The sequence below is a fragment of the Lissotriton vulgaris genome, chromosome 6 (assembly GCF_964263255.1).
Source record: "Lissotriton vulgaris chromosome 6, aLisVul1.2, whole genome shotgun sequence".
Classification (NCBI taxonomy): domain Eukaryota; kingdom Metazoa; phylum Chordata; class Amphibia; order Caudata; family Salamandridae; genus Lissotriton; species Lissotriton vulgaris.
In genome coordinates, this window is record NC_141694.1 from 1409490555 (window position 1) to 1409515560 (window position 25006).

The 25006-nt window shown below is 46.8% G+C and overlaps 1 protein-coding gene across 1 annotated transcript in view; it reads right to left on the reverse strand.

Moving 5' to 3' along the window:
• Positions 1–1548: 1548 nt before the first annotated feature.
• The window catches only part of SMIM28 (small integral membrane protein 28), a 201490-nt gene continuing 178032 nt past the window's right edge, over positions 1549–25006 (reverse strand). Inside the window, exon 2 of the mRNA XM_086925413.1 lies at positions 1549–2514. Within this exon, the coding sequence (XP_086781539.1) occupies positions 2113–2514 (402 nt within the window). The 3' untranslated portion in view covers positions 1549–2112. The remainder of the gene's footprint in view (positions 2515–25006) is intronic.

Sequence of the window (25006 nt, forward strand, 5' to 3'; positions counted from 1 at the left end):
TCGACGAAGCCAAAGCAGCCAATCTCGTCGATGGAATGGTCATCGACGAGCCCGTCGACGACCGCGCTGTCATAAGTGTAACAACACTTACAGAGGCTGGAAAAGACGCCTGAGAGCCAGGTCTTGTGGGCGCAGACACAGAAGTCATAGTAGCAGTAGGTTTTACTGGAGCTACAGTTAAGGCCAGCTTTTTCTTCTTCAGAAAAGGAGATGGTAACTCCTGAACACTGCCACGCTTGGAAGCAACAGTAGAAGGACCTGACTGGAAACTTTCTGCTTCTGACAAAACTGCGCCCTTGTCCTGAAGGCGCTTCAACCATAACAGAAGACGACCCTCCCTGTCTCTGAGGGTTTTAGCAGGGAAAGTTCTACAGAACTTGCAGTCAGCCACCTTGTGTTCTGGATATAAGCAGTATATACACTTTTGGTGGGTGTCCTTCTCATAAAAAACACAGTTTCCCACAGGAAGAGCAAGGTCTAAACAAAGACTTCTTACTTGACATCTTGAGAAAACACTGAGTAGAAGAGTAGATATGAAGAAAACTGAGCAGAACTCAGGGAGACTCCCTTCACACGACGTGCGGTAGAAAATCTGAGGGCTTGCGCTTCTGAGGAGAAGGTTCTAGAGGGTGCTTGAGCCTGATTGGCTGCAGTTTGGACTAACATAATGACACTGATATGTTGCAAATGAGTTTTCTCTCTCTAATGCATTCCTATGTAGGAACCATTGTTGAGGTTTTTCAGTGTATATTATATCTGTTTTATTATGTATTATGATATTACATATATATATATATTAGCATTATTTGCTATTTTATGTACCGTGGGACTCCCACTTCGACGACGGGGAATATTCAAGCATGTGAATCTATGAAAGACACCCCTAATACTGGAGAAACAGCACATTCCTGTTCTTTCTGCCGGCGCACAACCTGCTGCCGTGCGCCAACAAAGGCACCCTTGCACTATGGTTCAAGGGTGTCTGTGTTGTTGGCAAGAAGGCACACCTTCCTGCACAAAAAAAATCAAATGAGTCATTTTTCTTTGTTTTATGTGTGCTGCAGAATGCAGCACACGTGTAAAGAGGAAACAAAGCCTGCTTTAGGAAGGTGTTAGTTTTGGCACTGCACCACATTTACACCAAAACATTGTAAAGTTGGGGCAGTGTAAAAAACCATAGGTGTTGCGTGGGAACACCCACAGCAACACCCATGGAACAAACCCTTCTGCGCAGAGAAGGGCATTGTCTTACTCCATATTTACAAGGCCATAAAAAGCCAAGCAGGTGGCTTTGTGTGGCCTTGTAAATATGAGCTGGAACACTGCGCCCCCGGAGTGTCACAAAAGTGACGCTCCAGCGGCATAAAAGTGCCAGAGAGGCATTGTAAATATGCCCTCAGTGTCTTCTCTAACAGTCAGTACAGAAAGTCTGTTGATCACTCTGTTTTAATGTACGTAAACATTGATCATGAAACCATGACAATATATTCTGCTTTAAGGCGACATGGTGCATTAATGAGTTGAAATAAAATTGTACATATATATTTTAGCAACACTCTCTTCTTTCCACTTATATTTGCTTTATTAGCAGAAATAATAATGTTCACAATCCGTATTTAAAGCTTTTTTATAGATTATTTTATATTTAGCAATAGAAAGAACTTAATAAAAAAAATGAATAAAAAATAATTTTCCTTTGAAGGCTGTTGTGCATCTACGAAGCAACTACTCAAATGCACCAAGATCCTTGTTTTAAGGAGTTTTCTTTTCTGTCTCAACCAGAGTGCTGAACCTTGCCCACACACTGTCACATGACATCACTGGTCATCAACGCCAGGGCTCCTGGGAAATGATGTCCCTTTGAAGTTCCAAGGAATTGTCACAGATGGGTGTTTCTTCATAGGCTACCAGTACACTTATGCAACTTCGTTAGTTCTGCGATAATGGTTTAGCACTTGTAAGACTTTTTTTTTATATAATTAGGTAATGAGAGAAAATAGAATGAAACTCTATAGTAAAAGCCCTTAAAAGCATTTGGAAACTGCATTATGTTAAGTCTCTGCTCAACATGGACACCAATGTCCATTTGTAAGACATTAAACTGCTAGAACATCATTGGCTGTTGCCAATGTTTGACTTGTCTGTGTTTTCCTCATAAGGGGGCAATGGTTCCTGCACAATTCTGATGCTGGCATTGCAGGCTGCTTTCGTGGTGGCTTCTTCGTATGTCGGCGGCAAGCACACGGTTAGCATTGAAGCTTCGGGGAGCAAGGTGGAATATTGGAAGGGCTCGTTGCTCCAGGATAGTGCGGAGAAGAAGTCGCCATCCCGTTCTCCCAGGTTCTCCTGGAGACCTATTGTGAAAATCTGTCCCTGCGGACTTGTTTGCCGACACCTGCGGTACAGGAAGAGGAAGAAGAACCCAATGATGAGGAGCGCGGCGGTGGGCAGGAGGATGCACAGGAACGGTTCGATGTCTTCTTTGGCTGAGCTCGTTTCTTTCTGATTTTCACTCTATAAGGAAAACAGCAAGAGTAGTTTATTATTACTTTCGCACAAATCTGTATTTACTGCTTTTTATATCAATAGGATTTTTCTCCTGATCTAAGGCCCCTCTGATAGAAAAGATCTATAAACACCATGCTTGAATGAGGTTTTGCAGAGAGCTTAATACTGCTATGTAAAATGGCATCACATTACATTACATTTCCCCATAGTTTCATGTGAGGCAGTGAAGCTCTTTTTAGATTGGTGGGGGTATCTCCAGGGATGTCTTAAGAATTTTGGGGGCCCGGGGCCAAACTTTTTTGGTAGGGATCTGTTCAAATTAGATTTGAATTTATGATCCAGTTTCCACTTTTCCATGCCCTCTTTGGCCAGGTCACTGACTGCACAGGCACACTCTCCAAATTCTAAATGTGTTATACCTAATATTCAGGGATAGTGACGTGTGTTTTCAATATTATAACACAGCAGCAACTCACTAATATTACTGCGAAAAATCTCTGTGGCCCCCGTTTCTCATTTGTGAGATCCTATTTGGATGTAAAAGAAACTTTTTTATGGATGTTACATGAAACAAACACAACCTTTGTTTGTAAAATGTCTGTAATAAACTCACACACATCACCCACATTAAAAATAAATTAAAGAAAAACGCTATTTGCAACAATCTGTTTAGGAATTATTCAAGGTTTTCAGGGCAAGACTCTCTGCAGCACAGAGCTGGCTCTATCAGGGGCCCCTTGAAAGGCTGGGGCCCATTTTGCACATGCTTTAAAACGTCTCTGGGGATCTCTTCAGCTTTTTTAGACTCTTCCATGTTTAAACTCCCAGATGTGTCCCCCTGTTCCTCTCCTATCCTCCTCTTCCTTCCCTCTCAACCCCTCCTTCTCTCTTCTTCCTTTGCCCTCTCCGCATCTCTAGGGGGAGGTATGGATTGCCCACCGGGGGTCTCCTGATAGAGAAGAAGTAGATGTAGGCTTAAATAAAACCACAAAGCCCTTTATAATTAGACTTTTTGCAGTCATAAACTGCACTGAAGAATACAAGAAGTATGGTTTGGACAGAAATTCTTATAAAATCATGATTTACAGAACCAGGATTTGAGGAACTGTCAAACCATGCATGTATGTTGTATTTTAGGGCTTCACTTAACATGTGCATAACATCCAGGACTGACTAGAGTTATAACCATAACAATTCCCGGTGATTACTTAGCCCTTCACATGGAGAGCCAGAAGATAATGAAACACCATGAAAATAGCACAACATGGAGTAAGGGCACACAGGCAGTTATTAATGGCACCTGTTTTTTACAGTGCTATAAACGTAAAAGATCCGCCACAACAAGCAAACAATAAAACATTAGTTAATATTTTTAATTTGTGGTGATTATGCCTAGCTATCAATAGGAATTAGCAGGATGTGATTTTGCAACTGCGGGAAAGGCAAGATGGCGCCCACGTGAGTGGACGTGTAAGCTGACCGCTCCCAGCTCAGCCCACAAGCTACAACGGACTTAGCAAACGGACGCGACTAAATTAAGCGGCAGCTGGTAGGCATCTCAGGACGCGGAGGAGGCTGCTGAAAATACATCGGAGCTTACCTGTACTTTTCGCGCTAGATGTGGTGGATGTGAACTGGACTTAGGTACAACTGTTGGGGTCCTCTTCGGTGTGCCGGCGGACGGCAGGAGGGTTTCAAACGGAGCGAACACAGAGCGGAGCGCCTCACAGGTGGTGGCATGGAGGTAGACTCTCCCGCTGGAACTCTTATTGCTCTGAGTACCCACAACGGGAAGATTGATGGGAGGTACGGTGTTGGGAGTGCTGGAGACATGCCGCCTAAAGGAGCAAGAGGAAAACCTCGAGTCCCTGAGGAGTAAGTTGAAAATGGAGGGGATGAGGTGAGCAAGACAATTTCGACCAAAAATGTTTTGGAAAGTATTAAAGTAAAAGCGGGTGTTGCGGAAAAAAACTATACCTGCGATTTTCTCCACTACAAAGGACAAATCCAGCCGGGAAAAGCCCAGTCTACTGCTGAAAGTGAATTACCAATACCAGCTGTAGTAGAAGCAGAGATGGTGGCAGCAGCAGTAGGTGTTGGCGTGTTACCGAGTAATAACGTAGCAAAGGGGCAGGCTTTTCCCACTCCATCAATGGTAGTTGCTATGAACCTTTCCTCCTCCATGATCAATGATGCAGATATTCAAAGTATGCACCATGGCAGTAAAGTTGGCAGTAACGCGGGTAAAAAACTCAACCCTGATATATCTTTAGGCAGGATCAAGATCAAGGTCAATTACAGGATGCAGAATTAGGAGATTTTTACTCCATGTCTGATCAATCGGTATCTTCATCCTGCGACGACTTAGCCTTACAGTATGCCCAACAAATAAATATGAATGTTGGTAGCGATCATAGCCTGCCTGGATGATTCGGTCAACATGCCTGAAGGTAGTCCCCACACAGTGCGTAAAAAAACGGAAATGATACCAGATAAAGAGGTCGAGCATGGCAGTCAGTATCAAACTCAGGACGGATCTCCAGAGCATTTGGAAGAGGAAATATCCTTATAATTGATTTACGAGTCAATAATGTCCTTACGTGAGGAAACGAGAGAGGAGAGCCAAAGAGTCCAGAATCTATGCCGAAAATTGCAGAATTCTGTTTGTAGGCTGGCTAAATTACAAGCTGATTTTACGTCTAGATTCAACGAGGCAGAATCCCGGGTATAGAACTTAGAGGACGAAGTTGTGCAGCAGAAGGTTGTGACAGAATCATTGCAGGCAATAAAGGAGGACACGCAGTGGAAGATGGCTGACTTTGAAAATCGAGCACGTAGAAATAGCTTACGAGTTTTACAAATACCGGAAGGAAAAGAGGGGCAAGACGCTCGCAAGTTTATCGTGGATTTATTTAAAAATGCATTTCCAGAGTTAAGTAAATGGGACTGGGACAGGGAGATCAAGAGAGCGCACCGGTTTCCTTTCAATATTCGAGTGCGTGCTGGACAATCTGATGGACAAACTGTTGATAGACCTAGAGAACTGCTAATCTCTTTTAATAGTTTTCTGGCCCAGGAGGATGTCTTTGAGCTCGCCCGCCCTGACAAGAGGAGAATAGGACCTGGTTTTGAGTTTTTCGTAAGACCTGACGGGCGGAAGGATCACGGTGTTGGGGTAAAAAGGGGAAAAATTCACAGTTTCAGCGAAGGAGAAACAAAAAAAAATGAAAATGTATTTGGAGGGTGGTGTGCATTCTGTTATATAAACAGTAGTGCGCTATACAAGTATCAAGTATCAATTTACAATTTACAATTTTTAAACAAGGGTATTGTGTGTCCAACTGCGAACATAGCTTGGATGCTTGATGGCTTCTAGAGGAATTAAAATATGCTCCTTAAATGTTTCTGGCCTGAACAACACTAATAAAAGAAGCATTGCCGCTGAGCTACGCAATATTCACCCAGATCTTGTATGTCTCCAAGAGACACACTTACCTTGGAGTAAACATCACCTGTTATCTGATCTGGGATTTTCTGTCGCTGTTTCTTGGCAGCAATCAGTAATGACCCGTGGGATTGCGATTTTAGCTAAACCCAACGTCTACATGGTTCGGCGAAAACTGGCAGACAAATTTGGTCGCTGGGCCGTAGTTGAATTTGCTGGGCGACTCAGAAATTTTACTCTATGTAACATCTATGGGTCTAACTTAGACGAGGCAACAATTCTGGAAGAACTGAGTATAGAGCTTGCTAAATGGCCAACTCCGCTAATTATCTTTGGAGATATGAATACTAATCTAACTAATTAGGATTTTGTCGGGAGGACGAAAACCTCGGGTCTTTAAGGCTTTGTATAATTTATTAAAGGACCATGGGCTGATAGATACATGGAGTAAACTATTTTCAGTGGACCCAGGATATACTTTTTATTCTCTTCCCCATAAAAAAAATGGTGCAATTAGATTATTTTTTACTGCCTCCTTGGCGGGGGCGGGAATGCAGATCTGTCCTAGAATTTCGTCAGATTATGCCCCTATTGTATTAAAAATGCCAGGTTGGGGAGAGGCTGCGAGACCTAAAAAAGTTTCCTTTGACCGGAAGCTGTGTGTTAATGCTAATTTTATAGATCATATTTCCAGGTGATTAAAGGATTTTTTTGACAATAACAGTGACTCGGCCAGCATCGATATAGTATGGGACACGTTCAAGGCTTGTTTTAGGGGGAAAGTGTTGAGTTTTGGGCTATCTCATCAAAAAAACTCAAAGGGGAGATAGAGAGTGTTTATTCTGATCTGAAAAGGGCAGAGGAGAAACTGATTCAGGGTATAGCACATCAGGGTAGTATCTCAGATCTAGAAGACGATGTGGCCAGAAAAAGGGCTAAAATAATGGGTTTGGGACAAAGAGAACGCAAGAAAATATTCGACCCATAAGAAACAATGTCACGAATATGGGGAGGCAGTAGGGAGATGCCTTGCCCTCAAGCTGCGTATGAACGAAGCTAGCCGTAATATTGCAGCATTAAAGGATAGTGTAGGGATATTAAGGTCTGACCCAGAAGGGATTTTAGCCATTTTTCATCAGTTTTACACTAATCTTTATACACACCAGCAAGGGGTCTTTCTTAAACTAAACTCAGCGGCGGCAGCTTTGTTTGACGCCCCAATTACCATGGATAAGCTAGAAATTGCTGTTAAGACTCTAGCAATGGGGAAAGCTGCTGGCCCGACAATATTCTGGGAGAGATTTACAAGCTTTTTTTTGACCATTTGAAGGAAATGATGCTGGCCACGTTCCGGGCTGCTCAAATGGGGTTGGCTCCTAAGTCTTGGGATGAAGCTACAATTGTTGTTTTTGGTAAGAAGGGCAAAGATCCAGAGCTACCTGGTTCACATCGCCCTATATCACTTTTGAACTGTGATGGCTAAATATACTCCAGAATTTTAGCAAACCGTCTCTCTAAACTAATTGCCTCGCTAGTATCACATAACCAGCACGGATTTAAACCCGGGAGGGGCACAGTGTCACATATCAATAAAGTGATCACCTTATTCAATATTGCTCATGTTGAGAAGCAACATTTAGGGTTCATTTTATTAGACGCAGAAAAAGTGTTCGATCGTGTTGAGTGGGATTATTTATGGGGGTTAATGGAAATTGTGGGTTTTCTGAAAGGTTTTATGACCGCTCTGCAGATTCTGTATGCTTCGCCAATAGCTAGAATAGCAGAAATGGGATCGACTTCAGAGGTAGTAAAAATTACTAGAGGTAAGAGACAGGAATGTCCCTGCTCCCCTTTACTTTTCACTTTATATATTAATCCTTTTGTAGAAATGCTTTCTAGGAGCCAGCTGATTAAGCCTTTTTTCATACGTGATATCCCCCATACAGTATTTGCATATGTAGATGACATCGCGGTGACATCCGAGGACCCGGCTACCGCACTTTTAGAGATTGAACGGTTAGCACTGGAATTTGGCCAAGTGTCAGGATATAAGTTGCCAAAACGCAACTTGTATGTACAGATAATTACACGATCTCAGAGTTGTTGCTGATGCTACATACCTGGTTGTAAAAATCAGGACTTCTATGACAGCATTAGTAGATGCAAATTGGGGGGCATTACTTAATAACATTGCAGATTCTCTGGAGAGATGGGGTAGGTTACATTTTTCTTTAATTGGTCGAGGGAATATCTTAAAGATGAATATTCTTCTGCGGGTACTATACTTATTCAGAGCTATACCACTTGAAATATCGCCAACTTGATAGAGGGGAAGATTTTACTATATACATTTCCTGGGACACTCATCGCTTAGCCAGCATTAACCCCTGGGTAGGCCTTGCTGCTTGAAAGTTATAGGCCTCAGTTACGTTGACCAGAGTGCTGCCATTTTCTCATAGTTTAATCAGAAAGCAGGTCTGACCTAGGCTTCACCCAGCCCCACTTGTCTGCGAGGCTACGCACTCCTGTTTGTAGCCCCCACCCTACTGAGTGCTAAGTTCACGAACGTTAAAGTTCAACTTCCCCACTATTCTTTTAACACACCCAGGACCGCCACCTAAGGCTGTGCATGAGAAAAAGGGAGGTTCCCGCCGCAGCTACGCCAAGCTTGAGTGACAAATTTGGCGACAAGCATTACAGACTGGTACATACACGCATAAATAGAATTCTTTTGCGCAATAATAACACTTTTCTGCCTTTCTGCCGCCCAAGCAGAATTTATGACAATCTTCCAGGCAACAAGGCACGACCTTAGTCTAGACAAGTGTACGTGTCGCCTTTACAGGAAAGGGGCTACATTTAAACGTATGGATGAGAAAGGTACAGGCCAGGCTGTAGGTGACGAAGGAAGGGTATGTGGTACGAGGTGGCGTGAGATGACGTGATATAGGCTTCTCACGCCCTGAACAATATAAAAAGGAGGCCCGCAAGAATATCTGCGGACAACTCCTCGTCTGTTTGTAGGTATTCAGGCAGCGAGTTGTCTCCAAGGGCCCTTGTTTAAGTGTTTTTTTTTACTTCATGTATATATATTACCTGTATTGTATTTTAGCTTTTTGATAGGAAAATCTATATCTACAAATGTACTCTAACCTTGTGTCAACTTTAATCACATTTCATGCTTTTCCATTGTGATTGCAGGGCATCTCACTTATATAGTATTGTGAATGTTTCCAATAATATGAACTTTGTATTCTATGAGTAATGTCAATGAAGTGTACTTCACCTTTTGTAAGTAATCTACCTCAAAGCCTGCATGTGCTTCTAAGTATAGACTCACTCTCAATCAGGAAACTGTATTTAGTATATTCAAATTGGTCTATGCGACTTTCAGTGAATGCGGAGCGCTGGACTAAGAACTTATGTGATTTCTCATGCTGTGAATGTATTTTTTAGAAGTTGCACCTTCATAATAAACCTGTTAAACTTTCAGCCTCAGTTTCCACGTCTCATATATCTGTTTTTCTCTATTTTTTGAGCAAGGGTTCCTGCACAACCGGGTACAAATTAAGGTGCTCCTTTGTCCCTAGTTCTCTCCCAGGATCTTCTTCCCAGCGCAGGCTTCTGAGCTGTTGCGCCCCGGCCCCTGACCCCTCCTGCCCTGTAATAAATCTCCCTCTAACAAACTCAACAAAAAAATGTACAGGCACTTTGTTCTAAATTTCTGTGGGCCCCTGGAAAACCTCGCTGAGCTATAAGATTCATGTCTCATCCAACTGCAAGGGGTGGCTTAGCAATACCTGATTTTGTTTTGTATTATTATGTTTGTTTTTTTCAGAAAATGTCTATACTATTGACTGGAGAGGATGCTTGCGCCACATCAGAAATATCCTCTATTTTTTATTTAATTTTAGGATCAGATGCAAATCGCTGTTTATTTTGGGAAATTGATGGGAGTTATTATAAAAGGACCAGGTTCAAGGTCTAACCTATTACACTCCTATGAACGCGGCAAAATTGCTCCCAACAATATTCTGTGATAGGGTGGCTATTGGTTGGAGAGACAAGGGTGTATGTCAGATAGACGATTTATATGTTGAGGGGGGACTTATTAAGCAGTATGCAGACTTGGCAAGGAGATATAATCTACCCCATTAACAGCTTTTTACGTTCCTTCAAATTTGAAATTGAATCCAAATCCCCTTATTGAGGCTATCATTCATTCATTCAAAATTCTTTATTTCGGCTTGATGCCATAAAAGAACAATAGATACATTACATTACATTTCATTAAATAAAAAATGAACAATAAACATTTCACTACAATATTAAAATCATTAGTTAGGACAATGCAATTCATGTTGGAAGACAATTGGAGCGGAATAATACAATCATAAAATCATAGGATGGACCACCACATCAGTTCCAAGCAAATCAGTTCAAGCCCATGAAAGAAAACTCAATTACAGTTGATGCCCCATTTTTTTCCTTTGAAAGAAAATAGAAAGTAAGAATCTACTGACACTAAATGTTATCTGTTGCGATGTATTTGTTGTTAGGATTCTCAGAGCCTGTGAACATGACCTCAGGCCTAGCAATAGACATATTGGTTTAATCCATCTTTTTCTTGCCTGAGCATAAGAAGGACAGAAAAGGAGGATATGTTGCTCATTTTCTATCTGGTTATGTTCACACATGGGACAAATTTCGTCCGATACTAAGGACGATGGATCGCGATTCCTAGCCCAGCGTGCCAAGGTTGTTTTTATTAAAAGGATCCATATCTGAGTTTTAAAAATAATGTTTTGGCAAGTGGGGGCTCTATTTCATCCATAAAAGTCTCATATAGTGGTTCATCCTTGAAATTTAAGAATTTTGAGACTAAGGTCCCACTAGTTGTGATGCTTGCAGTCCTATTTACTATAAAGGTCCAAAAGGCCCTTTTTAAAATTAATTTGGGGTTGGAGGGTAACTGCTCGGGGTTCTCCCAGAAATGTTTCAATCCTATATTGCTGAACCAAGCTTTAACATGCCTCAGCCATGGGATAGCTTTCTGGCTGTCAAGTGCCATGATTTCTTTTAACCCGTCTCTATAATCTTGGAGTTCGGGAACATGCCATAATCTAACCCATAGCATTAAAGGTCGGATCAGAACTTGGTGATCAGTTCTTTTAAAGTTTAGGTCCAATTCCAAGGGTACTAGTGGGGTGCCTCTCGGGACCCTTACCAGACTTCGCATGAAGTTGTTATCTAGGACATTGAAAGTCTCCTTGGACCCAGGGCCCCATATTTCTGCGCCATAAAGGACTGATGGTTGGACTTTAAATTTAAATAGTTCCATCGCTGGGGGCACCGCTTTACTAGTGCTCAGGCTTTGCTCCCTGAGAATTGGTTTAACATTCTGGGCAAATATCAGTTTGCTTATCCATTTGGGCTTTCCAAGTGAAGTTTGAATCTAGCGTCACCCCTAAATATGAGAAATGGGGCACCGAATCCAACTTTACTCCTTTCAGTGTTAAGCAGCCCTTATCCGGTTTAGTCGGATTTAGCGCCATACATTTGGTCTTTTTCCCCTTAATCTCCAACCCTTTTTGGCTACAATAATCACTGAAAGTGTCCAATAGTGTCTGTAAGCCATTTTTTGTTTGGGAAATCAAAATAGTATCGTCAGCAAATAATAGGGATGTTACCTTTTCGCCGTTCAGTTTGGGGGAGTCATTTTTACATCCCTCTAAATATAAAGGGATGTCGTTCACAAAAAGGGAAAAGAGCGTAGGGGCCAAAACGCAGCCTTGACGGACTCCACGTTCAATAGGAAATTTTTGGGTTAGTTCGCCATTTGGGCCCCATCTAATTCTCACAAAATTCCCTTCGTGTAACTCTTTGATCTGAACTACTAAGTTATTTGGCATACCTGCTGCACTCAGGGTTTTCCATAAAAGATTGTGTGGCACCAAATCAAATGCTGCCCTTAAATCAACAAAAGCAACATATAAGTGGCACCTTTTAATCTTTACGTACTTCCAGTAAAGGCAGCAGAATCTAAAAATCTGATCTATTGTGCTGACTTTTGATCTGAATCCGGCTTGGAATTTGGTTAAAATTGTATTTTCCTCCCGCCAATCACTCACACGTAGTAAAATGTGTTGTGAGTAGATTTTCTGGAGGATGTCCATTAAGCTAATTGGCCGGTAGTTACAGGGGTCCATCCTATCTCCTTTTTTGAAAATTAAAACAATTTCAGCTCCCTTCCAACTTTCAGGGAATTCTAGTGTGCGGAATAATTTATTGCACAAGTAATTGATGTAAGGTGCCCATACTTTTGAGTCATGCTTGTATAGGTCCCCCGGAATCTTGTCCAAACCTGGGGCTTTGCCAGATTTTATTTGGCTTATTGCCAGCTCTGTTTCCCCTAGGGTAAAGACAAGGTAGTCTGCTGGTGTTTCGTGGCTTACCGCATTCGAGTCCATATGCAGGTCATCATATTTTTTGTATAGATTTGTAAAATGGGTAACCCAAGTTTGCTCGTCCAGAAAAGCATCCTTTACCACCCTACCTACATGGTTCCCATTTGCGACTAGCCTCCAGAAGGCCACATTATCACGCGATCTGGCGGCTAGCAGCAATTCAGCCCATTTCTCTTCCTCCCATGCTATTTTTGAGGCCCTTTGAACAGACTTATAGTTATTCCTTGCTTTTTGTACATCTATTGGAGATTTGGTCTTAATTGCAATTCATAGTTCCCTCTTTGACTCTCTGCAGGATCTATCATACCATGGCTTACTATGGGACAGATTCTGAATCTTTTGCTGTTTTTTTTGGGGCATTTTGGTGACTAATAATTTTAGGTCAGCAAAAATTTCTGGTGTATTGTCAAAAAGGACGTTTTAGTTTCATCCTCAGACGTTAAGGCTAAGTAGGGTCCAAAGGTCCCAGCAAAAAGTGAATATATTTCACTAAGGATGTCACTGTGATCCAGTATGAATGGCCATTTGAGTGATCTTCTATTGTTACTAATATGGATCTCGAAATTATCAACACCATTTTCCTCAAGTGGGAAAGGTTGAACTATATCGTTAAACAGTGAAACATCGAAAGTCAAGTTTAAGGGAAATTGATCGGTTTCGATCCGTTCCGTTACTTCGAGGTCCAAAAGATGTGGCCAGAGGGGTATGGAAGCGATCACAAAATCTAAGTTACTTTTGTAGTTATTCCTACTGAATGTTGGTTTTTTCGAGCTGTCGGATGGTAACAGTTCGTTACAAGCCCTAAGGAAATGCTCCGTGCATAATTTAGTCAGCTGGAGAACCAGTGTTGAACATTTAACCGATTTAATGTTCTCCAAAATAGGGATTTTATTCGCCTGATCTTCCTCATCAAAGATTTCACTAAGACCCAAAACTGGCTCAAAATTACAATTTAAATCACCAGCCAGGATAACAAAATCCTCCCTGGGGTCCAATCCACTCAGAAAGCAATCTAGTTTGGAAAGTGTTGGTGATTCTTTTTTTTTTTTGTAAAATTTTTATTTTGCATACAGAGAAAAAATAACAATTAACAAAAGACATCACAGTGGGCGCATGGAAGGTCCCACACAGTGGGAAGGCTGAAGAAGGAAGATGAGGCAGGACAGTAAAACAAAAAGTCTTCAGTGCTGGTAATGTCGGCGGTCCCGCAGCAATCCCCCGCCAAGGGGTAGCTCAAATAGTGCAGCCAGCAAATAGTCCAGGAGCGCTCCAGTGCTCAAGTAGGCCTCATCTCGGTAAAGTAACTGTCCCAATGTAACTCCCCACCCCCCCCCCCCGTGACGGCGCCGCTCGCAAATCACATTCATTCACCAGGCACACTCTAGAGCTGAAACAAGTGCAAGTTCCGCAATGACGCGGGCAAACCGCCGAAGGCAAGCCAGCAGAAAGAAAGGACACCAAGGGGCCCCACACGTGCTTGAAGTTTTTGTATTTGCCTATAAAGATATCCGCCATTCTCTCGAGACTCAGAAGTCTCCACAGTCTGGAGTGCCAAAGGGAAACCGCCGGGGCCTCCTTACGTTTCCAGGCCGAGGCCAGCGTGAGCTTGGCCGCGCCGAGGCACAGCCACAAGATCTTTTTGTCGGCTCGCGACTGGTGCTCCAGGCCGGGATCTCTCAAACCCAGCAGAACGAATTCGGGGGAGTCATCGATAGGGTACTGTAGAATGTCCTTAATATGGGACAAGATCTCGGCCCAGAAGGGCTTAATGATCGGGCATTCCCACCAAATGTGGCGGAAATCCCCCAGAAGGCCGCAACCCCTCCAACACCTGTCCGTGGCCGTCGGGAAAATGCGATGCAGTCGAGCCGGGACCATGTACCATTGCGTTAGAGTTTTGAAATGTGCTTCCCTCAGGAGTATGGAGTGGTTAAACTGCGTCATGTCCTTCCAAAGCGCCGACCATTCTCCGTCAGTGATAACTCTCCCCACCACCTCCTCCCATTGCTCCATGTAGCGCGGTCTAGGGGAAAGGGCCGAGCGAAGCAGCAGCTGATACAAAAAGGAGATAGCCCCCTTCATGGCCGAGGTCTTCAGGAGAAAAGCCTCAAAGTCGGATAGAGGTCTCGTCGCCGCTTCACGCACCACGGGTGAAGTGGCCCAGTGTAGCAGTTGCAAATGCCGGTACCTTTCCCCCGGCGGCACTTGATAGTCCCGCATGCAGTTCTCAAATGTCAAGGGGTCGGGGCCATGGAACAAGTGAAGTAATGCCCGGCATCCCCCCTCCCTCCAACCGTCAAAGGGGCCCTCGGTGAGCGCCGGGGGGAACTCTGGATTAAAATGCAAAGGGGTGAATGGGGATGGAAAGGTCGTCCATCTCTCGTCGCCGGCCAGTGTGTCCCAAACTTTCAGCGTAGTCCCCGTGGGGGTACTAATGTACGCGTTTGCCGGGCGGTCTCGCTTCGGCTTCCATGCCAGGTCCCAGATGGACCGGCCTGCCACACTCCGGTCCATGTGTAGCCAGTGTTTGTCAGAGAACTGCTGTGACCACTCCACCATAACCCGAAGTTGGGCCGCCTTGTAGTAGAGGTGGAAGTCCGGAAGGCCTACCCCTCCGTCATTTCGCAGGCGTCGCAGGAGTGTAAACGAAAGCCGCGCCCGACCGCCTTGCCAGACAAATTTCAACATCATCGATTTGAGGTGGCTAAAAAAGGAAGAGGGCAGTGGGATAGGCAAGGCCTGGAACAGGTATAGGTATTTGGGGAGAAGGACCATTTTGACAGCATGTACCCGTCCCAGCCAGGACAGGAATCTAGGCTTCCATTTTTCCAGTTCCGCGCGCGATCTGGCCATGAGGGGCGGGAAGTTGGCCGCAAAGAGTCCGCCTACTGTAGGAGTGAGGTGAATCCCTAGGTATAGTAGGGAGCCCGAGGCCCAGGCCAACGGCGTCGTCGCCTTCACCCGAGCCACCTCGGCTTGAGATAGGGTCAGGTTCAGGACATGCGACTTGCCATAGTTAACCTTGAAGCTGGCCACCGCCTCAAATTCCAGCAAGATATCACGTACACACGGAAGGGAGTTAGCGGGGTCGGCCATCGACAAGAGGACATCATCTGCAAACAGGGTGATCTTGTGCTGTTCCCCAGTGAACGGGATGCCCTTCACCCCCTCATGTTCCCGGACTGCCAGCGCCAGAGGTTCAATGCTGAGTGCAAACAGCAAGGGCGAGAGGGGACACCCCTGCCTAGTGCCCCGCGAGTGTTGGAAGAAGGCCGAATAGTGGCCTTTCACCGCCACCCGGGAACGCGGGCTGCAGAAGTTAGCTCTCACTATCGCGATGAAGCGATCGGAAAAGCCAAATGCCCGTAATGTGTGGAATAGAAAGCCCCAGTCCACCCGGTCGAAAGCCTTCTCCGCATCCAGCCCCACCAGGACCGCCGGGGTGCGGAACCTGTCCGCCTTCTCTATAAGGTGGATGACCCTCCGGGTGTTATCATGCGTTTGGCGGCCTTTGATGAAGCCCGATTGGTCCGCATGGATAATCGACGGCAGCAGGTCTTGCAGGCGGCTCGCTAAAATAGCCGAATAGAGTTTGGCGTCGATGTTGAGTAAGGCTATGGGGCGGTATGAGGCACACTGCTCTGGGTCCTTCCCCGGCTTCGGCAGGACCGTGATCACTGCTTCCGCGAGGGTCCCAGAATTCACCCCAGATCCAGCCATGTCGTTAAAGAGGGCAACCAGAAAGTCACACACCTCAGTCGCATAGGTCTGGTAAAAGACAGCGGTGAACCCGTCGGGGCCGGGGGCTTTGTGTAGTTTCAGGTTTTTAATAGCAGCGAGGACCTCCTCCCTCGTGATCGGAGCCTCAAGTAAATCGTTCCAGGTCCCTGGTACCTGCGGAAGCGATAAGCGCTGTAGGAATGCACGCTGTTCGGCCGCGTCCAACTATTCCCCCGCATACAACGCGGCGTAGAATCGGCCAAAGACATCAGCCTTCGCCCCGTCATTGTGCTGAAGCACTCCTGCCAAGTCTCTAATCCCACCTACGTATTCACGTTCCCTCTTATCCTTCAATTGCCGGGCAAGGTGTCTGCCAATCTTGTTACCCCCAGAGTAGGAGAGCCGGCCCAGCCGCAATAGGGTGAGTTCAGCCCTATTCGTATAGTGAGCCTTTAACTTGCCCCGCACAGCCGTCAGGGGACGTAGGGTCACCCTCGAGGGATTCGTTTTGTGTTCCCTCTCAAGCACGAGCACCTCTGCCTCCAGCGCTTCCCTCTCCTTCCTACGCAAGGCGTTCAATTGCGAGTTGAGGCCCAGGCATGTCCCCCTGATCGTCGCCTTAAAGGCGTCCCAGGTGGTCATTAGGGACGTGTCCGAGGGGGGGTTGCTATCAAAAAAGTCCCGGATGGCCTGACGCAGGGCCTGATGAGATACATCGTCCCGAACCACTGAGGCTGGGAAGTACCACTTCCGGTTCGCGGTGTCCGGAGGCGACCACCGAAGCGTAAGCACTAGGAGACTGTGATCCGAGACAGAAATCGGGAGAATGGCGGCGTCTAAGATGTTCCCTCTAAGGGACTGGCTAAGGAAGACATAATCCAGACGGGAGTAGGAGTGGTGTACATGGGAAAAGAACGTATAGTCCTTCACAGCAGGGTGAAAAAACCTCCAACCATCCACCAGACCCATCTCTTCCACCCCCCTCTGCGTACTCCCCGAGAAGACCCCCGTGTCCGCCCTCCGTCCCCCCGAGCTGTCCATCTCCCCATCCCAAACCAAGTTATAATCACCCATCATGAATACAAGCCCTTCCGCAAAGTCCCTCACCTTCTCCAGCAGCTCCTGCAAGTACTTATTTTGGCCCGAATTGGGCAAGTAGAGCACCACAAATGTACACAACCTGCCTTGGATGTGCCCCTTGACCATCAACCACCGCCCTTCTCTATCGTTGCGGACCCCCACAGGCTGAAAATGCAACGCCGCCTTGAACAATAAAGCCACCCCCCGATGCTTCGTGACAGCTGAGGACCTGTATACAATGGGGTACGCCCTGTGGCGGAGCCGCAGTTCATCCTTTCGAGCTAAATGGGTTTCCTGCAGCCCCACAACATCAAGGTGATGGTCTGCAAGATATTTCAGGACCTTCTGTCTCTTCTGAGGGGAGTTCAAGCCCTTGACATTCCAGGTGCCTATACTAATCGGCATAATAGTCGCCACACAAAGAGCTTGCTATCAGAAATACAAATGGCGCCCAACCCTCATCCCACCCCTCCCCCCAGCCACGTGCTCCCAAACGTTTCCAGAACAGTCGTAGGATCAGCCCCTCTGCAGCATGGCGCACATTCCACCACTCATTCTCTGCATTCATCCCCAAAGGCCTGCCGTCACGGCCCCCCCTCCCCCACCCCAACAGTCCCCCAACCAAAACCCCCCCGAACCAACACAGAACATTGTACAGAAATGGAAAAAAAAGTGCAAAAACCATACTCAACAAGATCAGCAGGCCAAAGTCCGTATGAAGCCCCCAATCAAGTGACAGGCCAGAGGAATGAAACCACTATTCCCCTTGGCCGTAATCAAGGTCGTCTCCCACCAGAGTACTTGCACACCCTCGATCAGAAGGCCCGAGCCTTCCCGGCGCCGATCCGCCATTTTGGGGATTACGCTGCCCCAGAGCTGAGCTGTGAAGCAGCCAACGTGGCCGAGGCCACCGAAGCGACTGCTGCCCCCCGTTCCTGCAGGCTGGTAGAAAGGTCCGGACGTTGTCTAGCAGGGGATCCGGCGGGGGAGCGCCCAACCCTGTGCCATGAGTTCGAACGGCGGCGCCGCCGAGATGGAGAGGCCGCCGTGGCCTGCGACGATGGAACATCTGCCAATCCCAAGAGCTCTTTTGCTGCCTGAAGCGTGCGTACTTGGGCCAGGCGGTTCTGCCATCTGAAAATTATTCTGAAAGGGTGCCCCCAGGAGTAGGCAATCCCCCTCTCTTTCAGGAACGCTGTGATAGGCCGGAAGTCCCTTCGTTTCTGTAAGGTAGAGGCGGCCAAATCCTGGAACAGCTGGGGCCGATGGCCTCGAAATTGCAGTGAGTCGATGGTCCTGGCCTTTCGCAGTATCCTCTCCTTGAGTTGAAAATCATGGACGCACACCAATATGTCGGGGGGAGGGCCCCCCCCTCGCCGCGGCAAACCCACCCGGTGCACTCTGTCCATCCGTATCTCCGTCGTGTCCGCCTCATCTAGGACCTGGAGAAACAGCTCCTGTACGTATCCCCGGAGGTCTCCCGCCTCGCCGTCCCAAGGCACCGCCCGTATACGGATGTTGTTCCTACGGGAGCGGTTTTCGAGGTCTTCCGTATGCAGTTGGAGGTCCAAATTCTGCTCGGTGAGGCGGATAATATCTTGCTGGAGCATATGAACGTCTGTGGCCACGCTCAGGTCCCTGTCCTCCAGGGTCGCCACCCGCTCACCTATGCCGTCCACGTCCCTCCGCACTTCCCGTAGGTCGGAGGCGAGCTGTGACCTAAGTTCCGATATGTCCTCCTTGATGGAGGCAAACAGCTCCGACATGAAGGCCTTCGTCACTGGGGCGTCTTCATCAGAGTGCCTTGATGACCCACTCGCTCCGGGGGAGGCCGGTTGTTGGGAGGCCTTGTCCTTCCCCTGGTTTCGTTTGCGCTGCACTGTAGACATGGCGGCACACCTCGCCCTGTGTCGGCTCCACGCGGTCAAGGAAAGTAGCGGGTCCTGCCGGCGGGCCAAGCACTCAGTCCTTTCCTGTGCCCCGTCGCCGTCCGGCTCCGTGCAGCGACCCGGCCCTAGGCCCGGAAGGTTCAAGCAGGCCGCTGGCGCCACCCGCGAGGGGAAGGCCAGTCGATGGCGGTAGCAAGGGGCCACCGGTTGTTCAAGTGTCACTGCTTGGCCAGGGGTCAGTGCCCCCCCTCTCCCAGGCGTGGCGGGTTATGAGCCGGGTCTCGTCGATAGGACCACCCTCGTCCAAGCTCCGGTCCGATCAGCCGTCCGTCTGCTCCAGTGCCTGCAGGCGGATCTAGGGCCCCGCCCCTCGACCACGCCGGGCCGCGATGGTTGGAAAGCCCGGGGTCTCACAGGCCGCAGGTTGCGGATGCTCTCGCAGGTGCTCCGGGGGTCACACCGCTCCGGGGACCCCGCCAACGTCCGCCGCTCTGCTAGGCGAACGTCTCCGCCACCGAAGGGGCTCGTGGGCGCCCCCAAAATCGTGCTATTAGATGCTTTGTTGGATCAGCGCCGGAGCGGCACGAAAAGGCGTCCTACTCCGCCGCCATCTTGGCCACGCCCCCGTTGGTGATTCTTTTGAAGAGGGTAAAGGCCTATTGTAGATGTTTATTAGAAATAATTTCTTCCCATTACAGATTGTGACTTTTAGAGCTAGTATATCTACAGAATTTGTAACTATCACCTCAATGTTTACCCTTAGATTTATTTTCACCCAGATCAAGAGTCCCCCCGATGACCTTCCGCTTCTAGAGGGGATCGCACCAATTCCATAAGTCTTGTAACCCACCCTATGGGGCGTATCCACTGCCCAGGTTTCCTGTAACAAACAGAAATCAAAAGACTCTATATAGCTAGCCCACTTCGGATCCCTCAGGTTTTTTGCAATTCCAGCTATATTCCAACAGACCAATTTTACCGGCACCCCAAGTGCAGATGACCTCTCGGGGAAAGCCCTTGGCATCTCTTCACAACTAATGGGAACCACAGATTGTGTTACCAAGGATGTTTCCTCTAGAGATGGCATTTTGCTCAGAGTGGTCATGGGTACTACCAGTTCTTCTAGAATGTTTATATCATGAGGTACAGTTTTATCCAATAAAGAAGGCACAGGATTCACCAATACATCAGGTTTGTTAACAACACCCACATCTGCAAGACTCCTTGTTTCTTTTCGCTCACCCCCCCAGCTCAAAAAACATCCGTCGCAATCGTCTAGAGCGCTAAAAATATCAAATCTGTTAGAAGTTTCTAGAGGTGTGAAGGGTTTTAGGTGATCCATCCTTCTGTTCTGGGAGTTATGCATTTTAGCTGGTATGTAATTCCATCCCATGGAGTCTGGGGCTGTCACAGGGCAGGAAGCATAATGCGAATTCCTTGTGCTCTGTAAAATTGGAGGGTACAGGACGTATTGATTACTCCCAACATTCTGTGCAATAGGGTGATTAATTGGCTGGGTTTGGGTTATATACTGAGGTGGATGGTGCTGGGGTGGAAACACCACTGACCTTGGGTAAAAATACGTTAATAGTTTAGGGATTATGGTGTTATTAGAGCTACCTATCTGCCAGTTTAGTATAAATTGGACAGCATTAGGATCCCTAAAGTTCACGACCACCACGTCGCCATCGATATCTTTGGGTCTACCCCCCAACCATTGAAGACGTCGAACATGGACAATTTCACCATTAATATGATTTGCAATTGGCCTGTATAGACTCAGCCAATGCATAATCTTGTTCTTTAGTTGTGCGAAACCCTCCCTCTTGTTTTGTTCCACCACAGGCACCCCTGTTAGGACGACCACATAGGGTACTGCCTCTGGTGGGAGTTCAGGCAAAGGAGTCCTTCTAGGTTTCCCCCAGGTATGTCTGGTTTCCCCCACCTCCCTTGTTGATTTCCCCAGGAGTCTATTAGATGTGTTATCAATAGTTTTGTTTGCAGCATTAGCCGACAGTTGGTCGTGTATTTTTTGTTTGGGCGGTTTAGGGGGTGGATCATGTTGGGCAATCGCTGTCACTGTGTTCCCCGTGGGTTTAGAGGTGGATGCTGATGTAAAAGGAATGGCAATAGAGATAGTTGAGGGTGGTTGGGCTGGTGTTAATCTATTTAGTAATGCATTGTTTGGTAATAAACTAGTTGCATTGTTTAAACCATTGTTAAGTACAGCATCCTTACTTCCCAATGCATACTCAATTTTACACAGTCTACATTCTACTTCCATCAACCTCTCCAGAATAGATGCAGAGTATGATTTAATCAGACTCTCTATGTTTAATAATGTGACAAAACCCTTGTCCTCAACGGGCACAATAACAGCCACACTAGTGTCCATACTGTCTTCTTTGTCTGCAGGCAAATTTGGTAAGGATGGAGATGAGGTATGAGTCCCCTCTATATCTGCTTGTGGAATACTAAGTTTCTTAGCAGTGTTATTAGCCTTTTTTCCGAAATCAGAGCAACTCAACTTGGGTTGTAGCAGATCCCCCCTTTTCCGCCGTTTTTTGTTCGGCGGTGGTCCATAGTTTTTTGGCAGGGGTATTGGTTGTTTTGCCCTATTGCGGAGTAATTTCGCAGAAGGCAGAACATTTCCCTTCAAGATACTTGGACTACTTGTATGAGTAGTTGAGGGTAAACCATTCATGTCCGTCTTTGGGGGAGTATTTGGTGTGAGCGCAATCACACTCACTTCCAAAGGCTGGCTATCCAAGATGTTTACCGACTCATTAGCTATCACATCAGTATCAGTGACGGTAGAGCTAGTGGCGGGAAGCGATGCCAGTGAAACTGACCTGTTCTTTATACTTTCCACGGAACGGCGGCGTTCCGCCCGCCGCTCCGCCATGACAATTTCCAAGGGTTCTATTTAACAGTACACCCTGTTTATCTGGCACGGGCTGATCTGGGTTTGTAGAAGACATTTATATAAGATTGTCCGACAAGGCAAACAAATCAGACCTGATAATAGACAACTTCAGAGGTGAGCAGTACCTGTAGATCAAAGAAACGTGCCCAGTCCAGTCTCTTCCGTTCTCTGAGGTCTCAGAGGGTCCGCCCTTAGTCCGGGCTTTGTCCCGGGATATGTCCCGCACACGCGTCCCGCTCACGCGTTGCGGCACCAAGTCTTAAACGGGAAGATGAATAAGGGGAGGAGTCACGGGAAGAGGCCGCAGGTGTGCCAGGTGTTCCGCGCACAGCCTGGTGGGCCTCGCAGTCCCGTCCTCCGTGTCAACAGCTTTCTCCCCTGGCGCAGCTTCTCCTTTCCAGCGGCGACTTCCCAGCAGGGTTACAGGCGGTCACAGACTCCAAAGTCTCCTCAGCGAGCGGCACACGCGAAGCGGGGGCCGCGAGGAGTTATCGCGGGCGGAAACAGAGGGGAGGAGTCACGGGAAGAGGCGGCAGGTGTGCCAGGTGTTCCGCGCACAGCCTGGTGGGCCTCGCAGTCCCGTCCTCCGTGTCAACAGCTTTCTCCCCTGGCGCAGCTTCTCCTTTCCAGCGGCGACTTCCCAGCAGGGTTACAGGCGGTCACAGACTCCAAAGTCTCCTCAGCGAGCGGCTCCCGCGAAGCGGGGGCTGCGAGGAGTTATCACGGGCGGAAACAGAGGGGAGGAGTCACGGGAAGAGGTGGCAGGTGTGCCAGGTGTTCCGCGCACAGCCTGGTGGGCCTCGCAGTCCCGTCCTCCGTGTCAACAGCTTTCTCCCCTGGCGCAGCTTCTCCTTTCCAGCGGCGACTTCCCAGCAGGGTTACAGGCGGTCACAGACTCCAAAGTCTCCTCAGCGAGCTATCAAATCTCATGGTAAAATAGGGGTGTTGTATAAAATATTGTCTTCATTTAAAAAGGATGATCTGGAGAAACATAATACACAATGGACTGCAACATTGGGAGAAATTGAAACTGACGTGTCAATAGAAGATGCAATGCAAGATCGAATGAAGTTTTTCTATCTTCAAATTTAAAAGTACAATTTTTAAAAACTTTATTTAATTTATACTATACTCTGGCACGTATGCATAAGTGGGGCGATCGTTATGATGGTAAATGTTTTCGCTGCGGGGGTGACAATGCAGATAGTGTGCATATATTGTTCAGTTGTGTTACATTGAATAAGTTCCTACAGGATATTGAAAAGTTTTTATCAATTATTCATGGGTCAACACTTAACATTACTCCGGCCTTATTGCTTTTAGAGATGGGGCAAGTAGTCACCAGAGGGAATGTTTTTTATAAGCATCGCTATTTTTTGTTTGTAGCAATGACTACAGCTCACTTATGTATTGCCGGGGACTGGCTTTGTCCCAATCCTCCAAGGTTCCAGGTTCTGGTGGGCTGAAATGTATAAATTAGCCAACTTAGAATGAAGTTTGTATTCAATAAAGGGGGCAAGGAAACGAAAATTAGGAATGTATATATGGGGGGTCTTCGCTGCTCACATGAACGCATGATGTAAGGTCTCTTATCTGCTTATTTATTGATATCATATTAGCTTTTTCTTACTATGGATGTAATGTTGGTTTTTGTTTATCTCTTATTGCTGAACTGTGGAAATAAAATATTTAAAAAAGGGAATTAGCAGGATGTTATGCACATGTTAGGTAACATCCTAGGGTACAACATATACAGAGCGCTTGAGTACTTTCCTGAAACCATTATAAAGGGGTTTGCACTTTCCATTCTGTTAGTTAGATGAATGAAAAAATTAGGATTGATGAAGTCCTGATATGTTCACTAAATTTTATTAGAGACACAGAGGTCGGTTTTCTAGACCACTTGGCATTAAAGACTAAGGGCCTAATTATGAGTTTGGCAGTCCAAGGACCACCAAAGTCACAGAAGCGCAGCGCGATCCCACCGTCAGATTACAACTTTGGCGGTCCGACAGCCATGGCACCGCTGCAACCACAAGGGATCCGAGATCTCTGGCAGTGGCACGGCGGTCTGAGGGCCGCAATATGCTTGGTGGTGCCCTGCGGGACCACCAAGCATATTATCACTTTCCTCACAGCCAACGGTCTCATGGTGCTTCTTACTCCATGAAACTGCTGGCGGAAAGGAAAGAAGGCGGGCCCTACAGGGCCCCCTATGGCCCTGTACACGGGGTGCATGCAGGGGGTCACATGTTGTGTCCCCCCTGTGTGCACAGTCCATGACGTGCAGGAACATTCACAGGCGGGCGCCATGCCGCACCGCCCGCCCGTCAGACCACAATAATACTTGTAATCTAGCAGGTGGGTGGCGGCCTTGTCAGTGTGAGAGGGCAGCGGTGGTATGGTGGCCCGCTCCAACACCGCCAAACTAGTAATCAAACCCTTAGTCGACGTGCCCACCCAAATCAGAAAACCAGTTGAACTGCAACTAATCTAAAATCCACAGAACAATATTAGTGTGAGATGTGTTTCAGGTAACAATCAATACCATGAGACATTACAAGGATATGTAGTGGAATCCTAAACCCTCTTTAATTGGGCAATTACACACTCAAGAACAATAGTGCAAAGGGGATACATTTTAAATATTCATTAAAAATAAGAGACAGGGTCTAGTGCACTTAATATATGAATTGTAACCACAATAAAGACATATAAATTGACAAGAGCAATATTTACTAAAAGCATATATAAGATGAGCCATTCTAACGTGATTATGGTGATACATCTATAGGAAGCCTAACCACACTGTTACTTCTAAGCACTAATCTATTCTACCTCCGCAGAAAAAAAAAACATATTTAGAGTTGCAGAGGTGGTATACACCTGCATATATTTGTACAATAGATCTTATGTTTAATGCGGTTGCAAGGCCTGCGGTTCTCGTCTCACGAGGCCAGCTGTACTGATA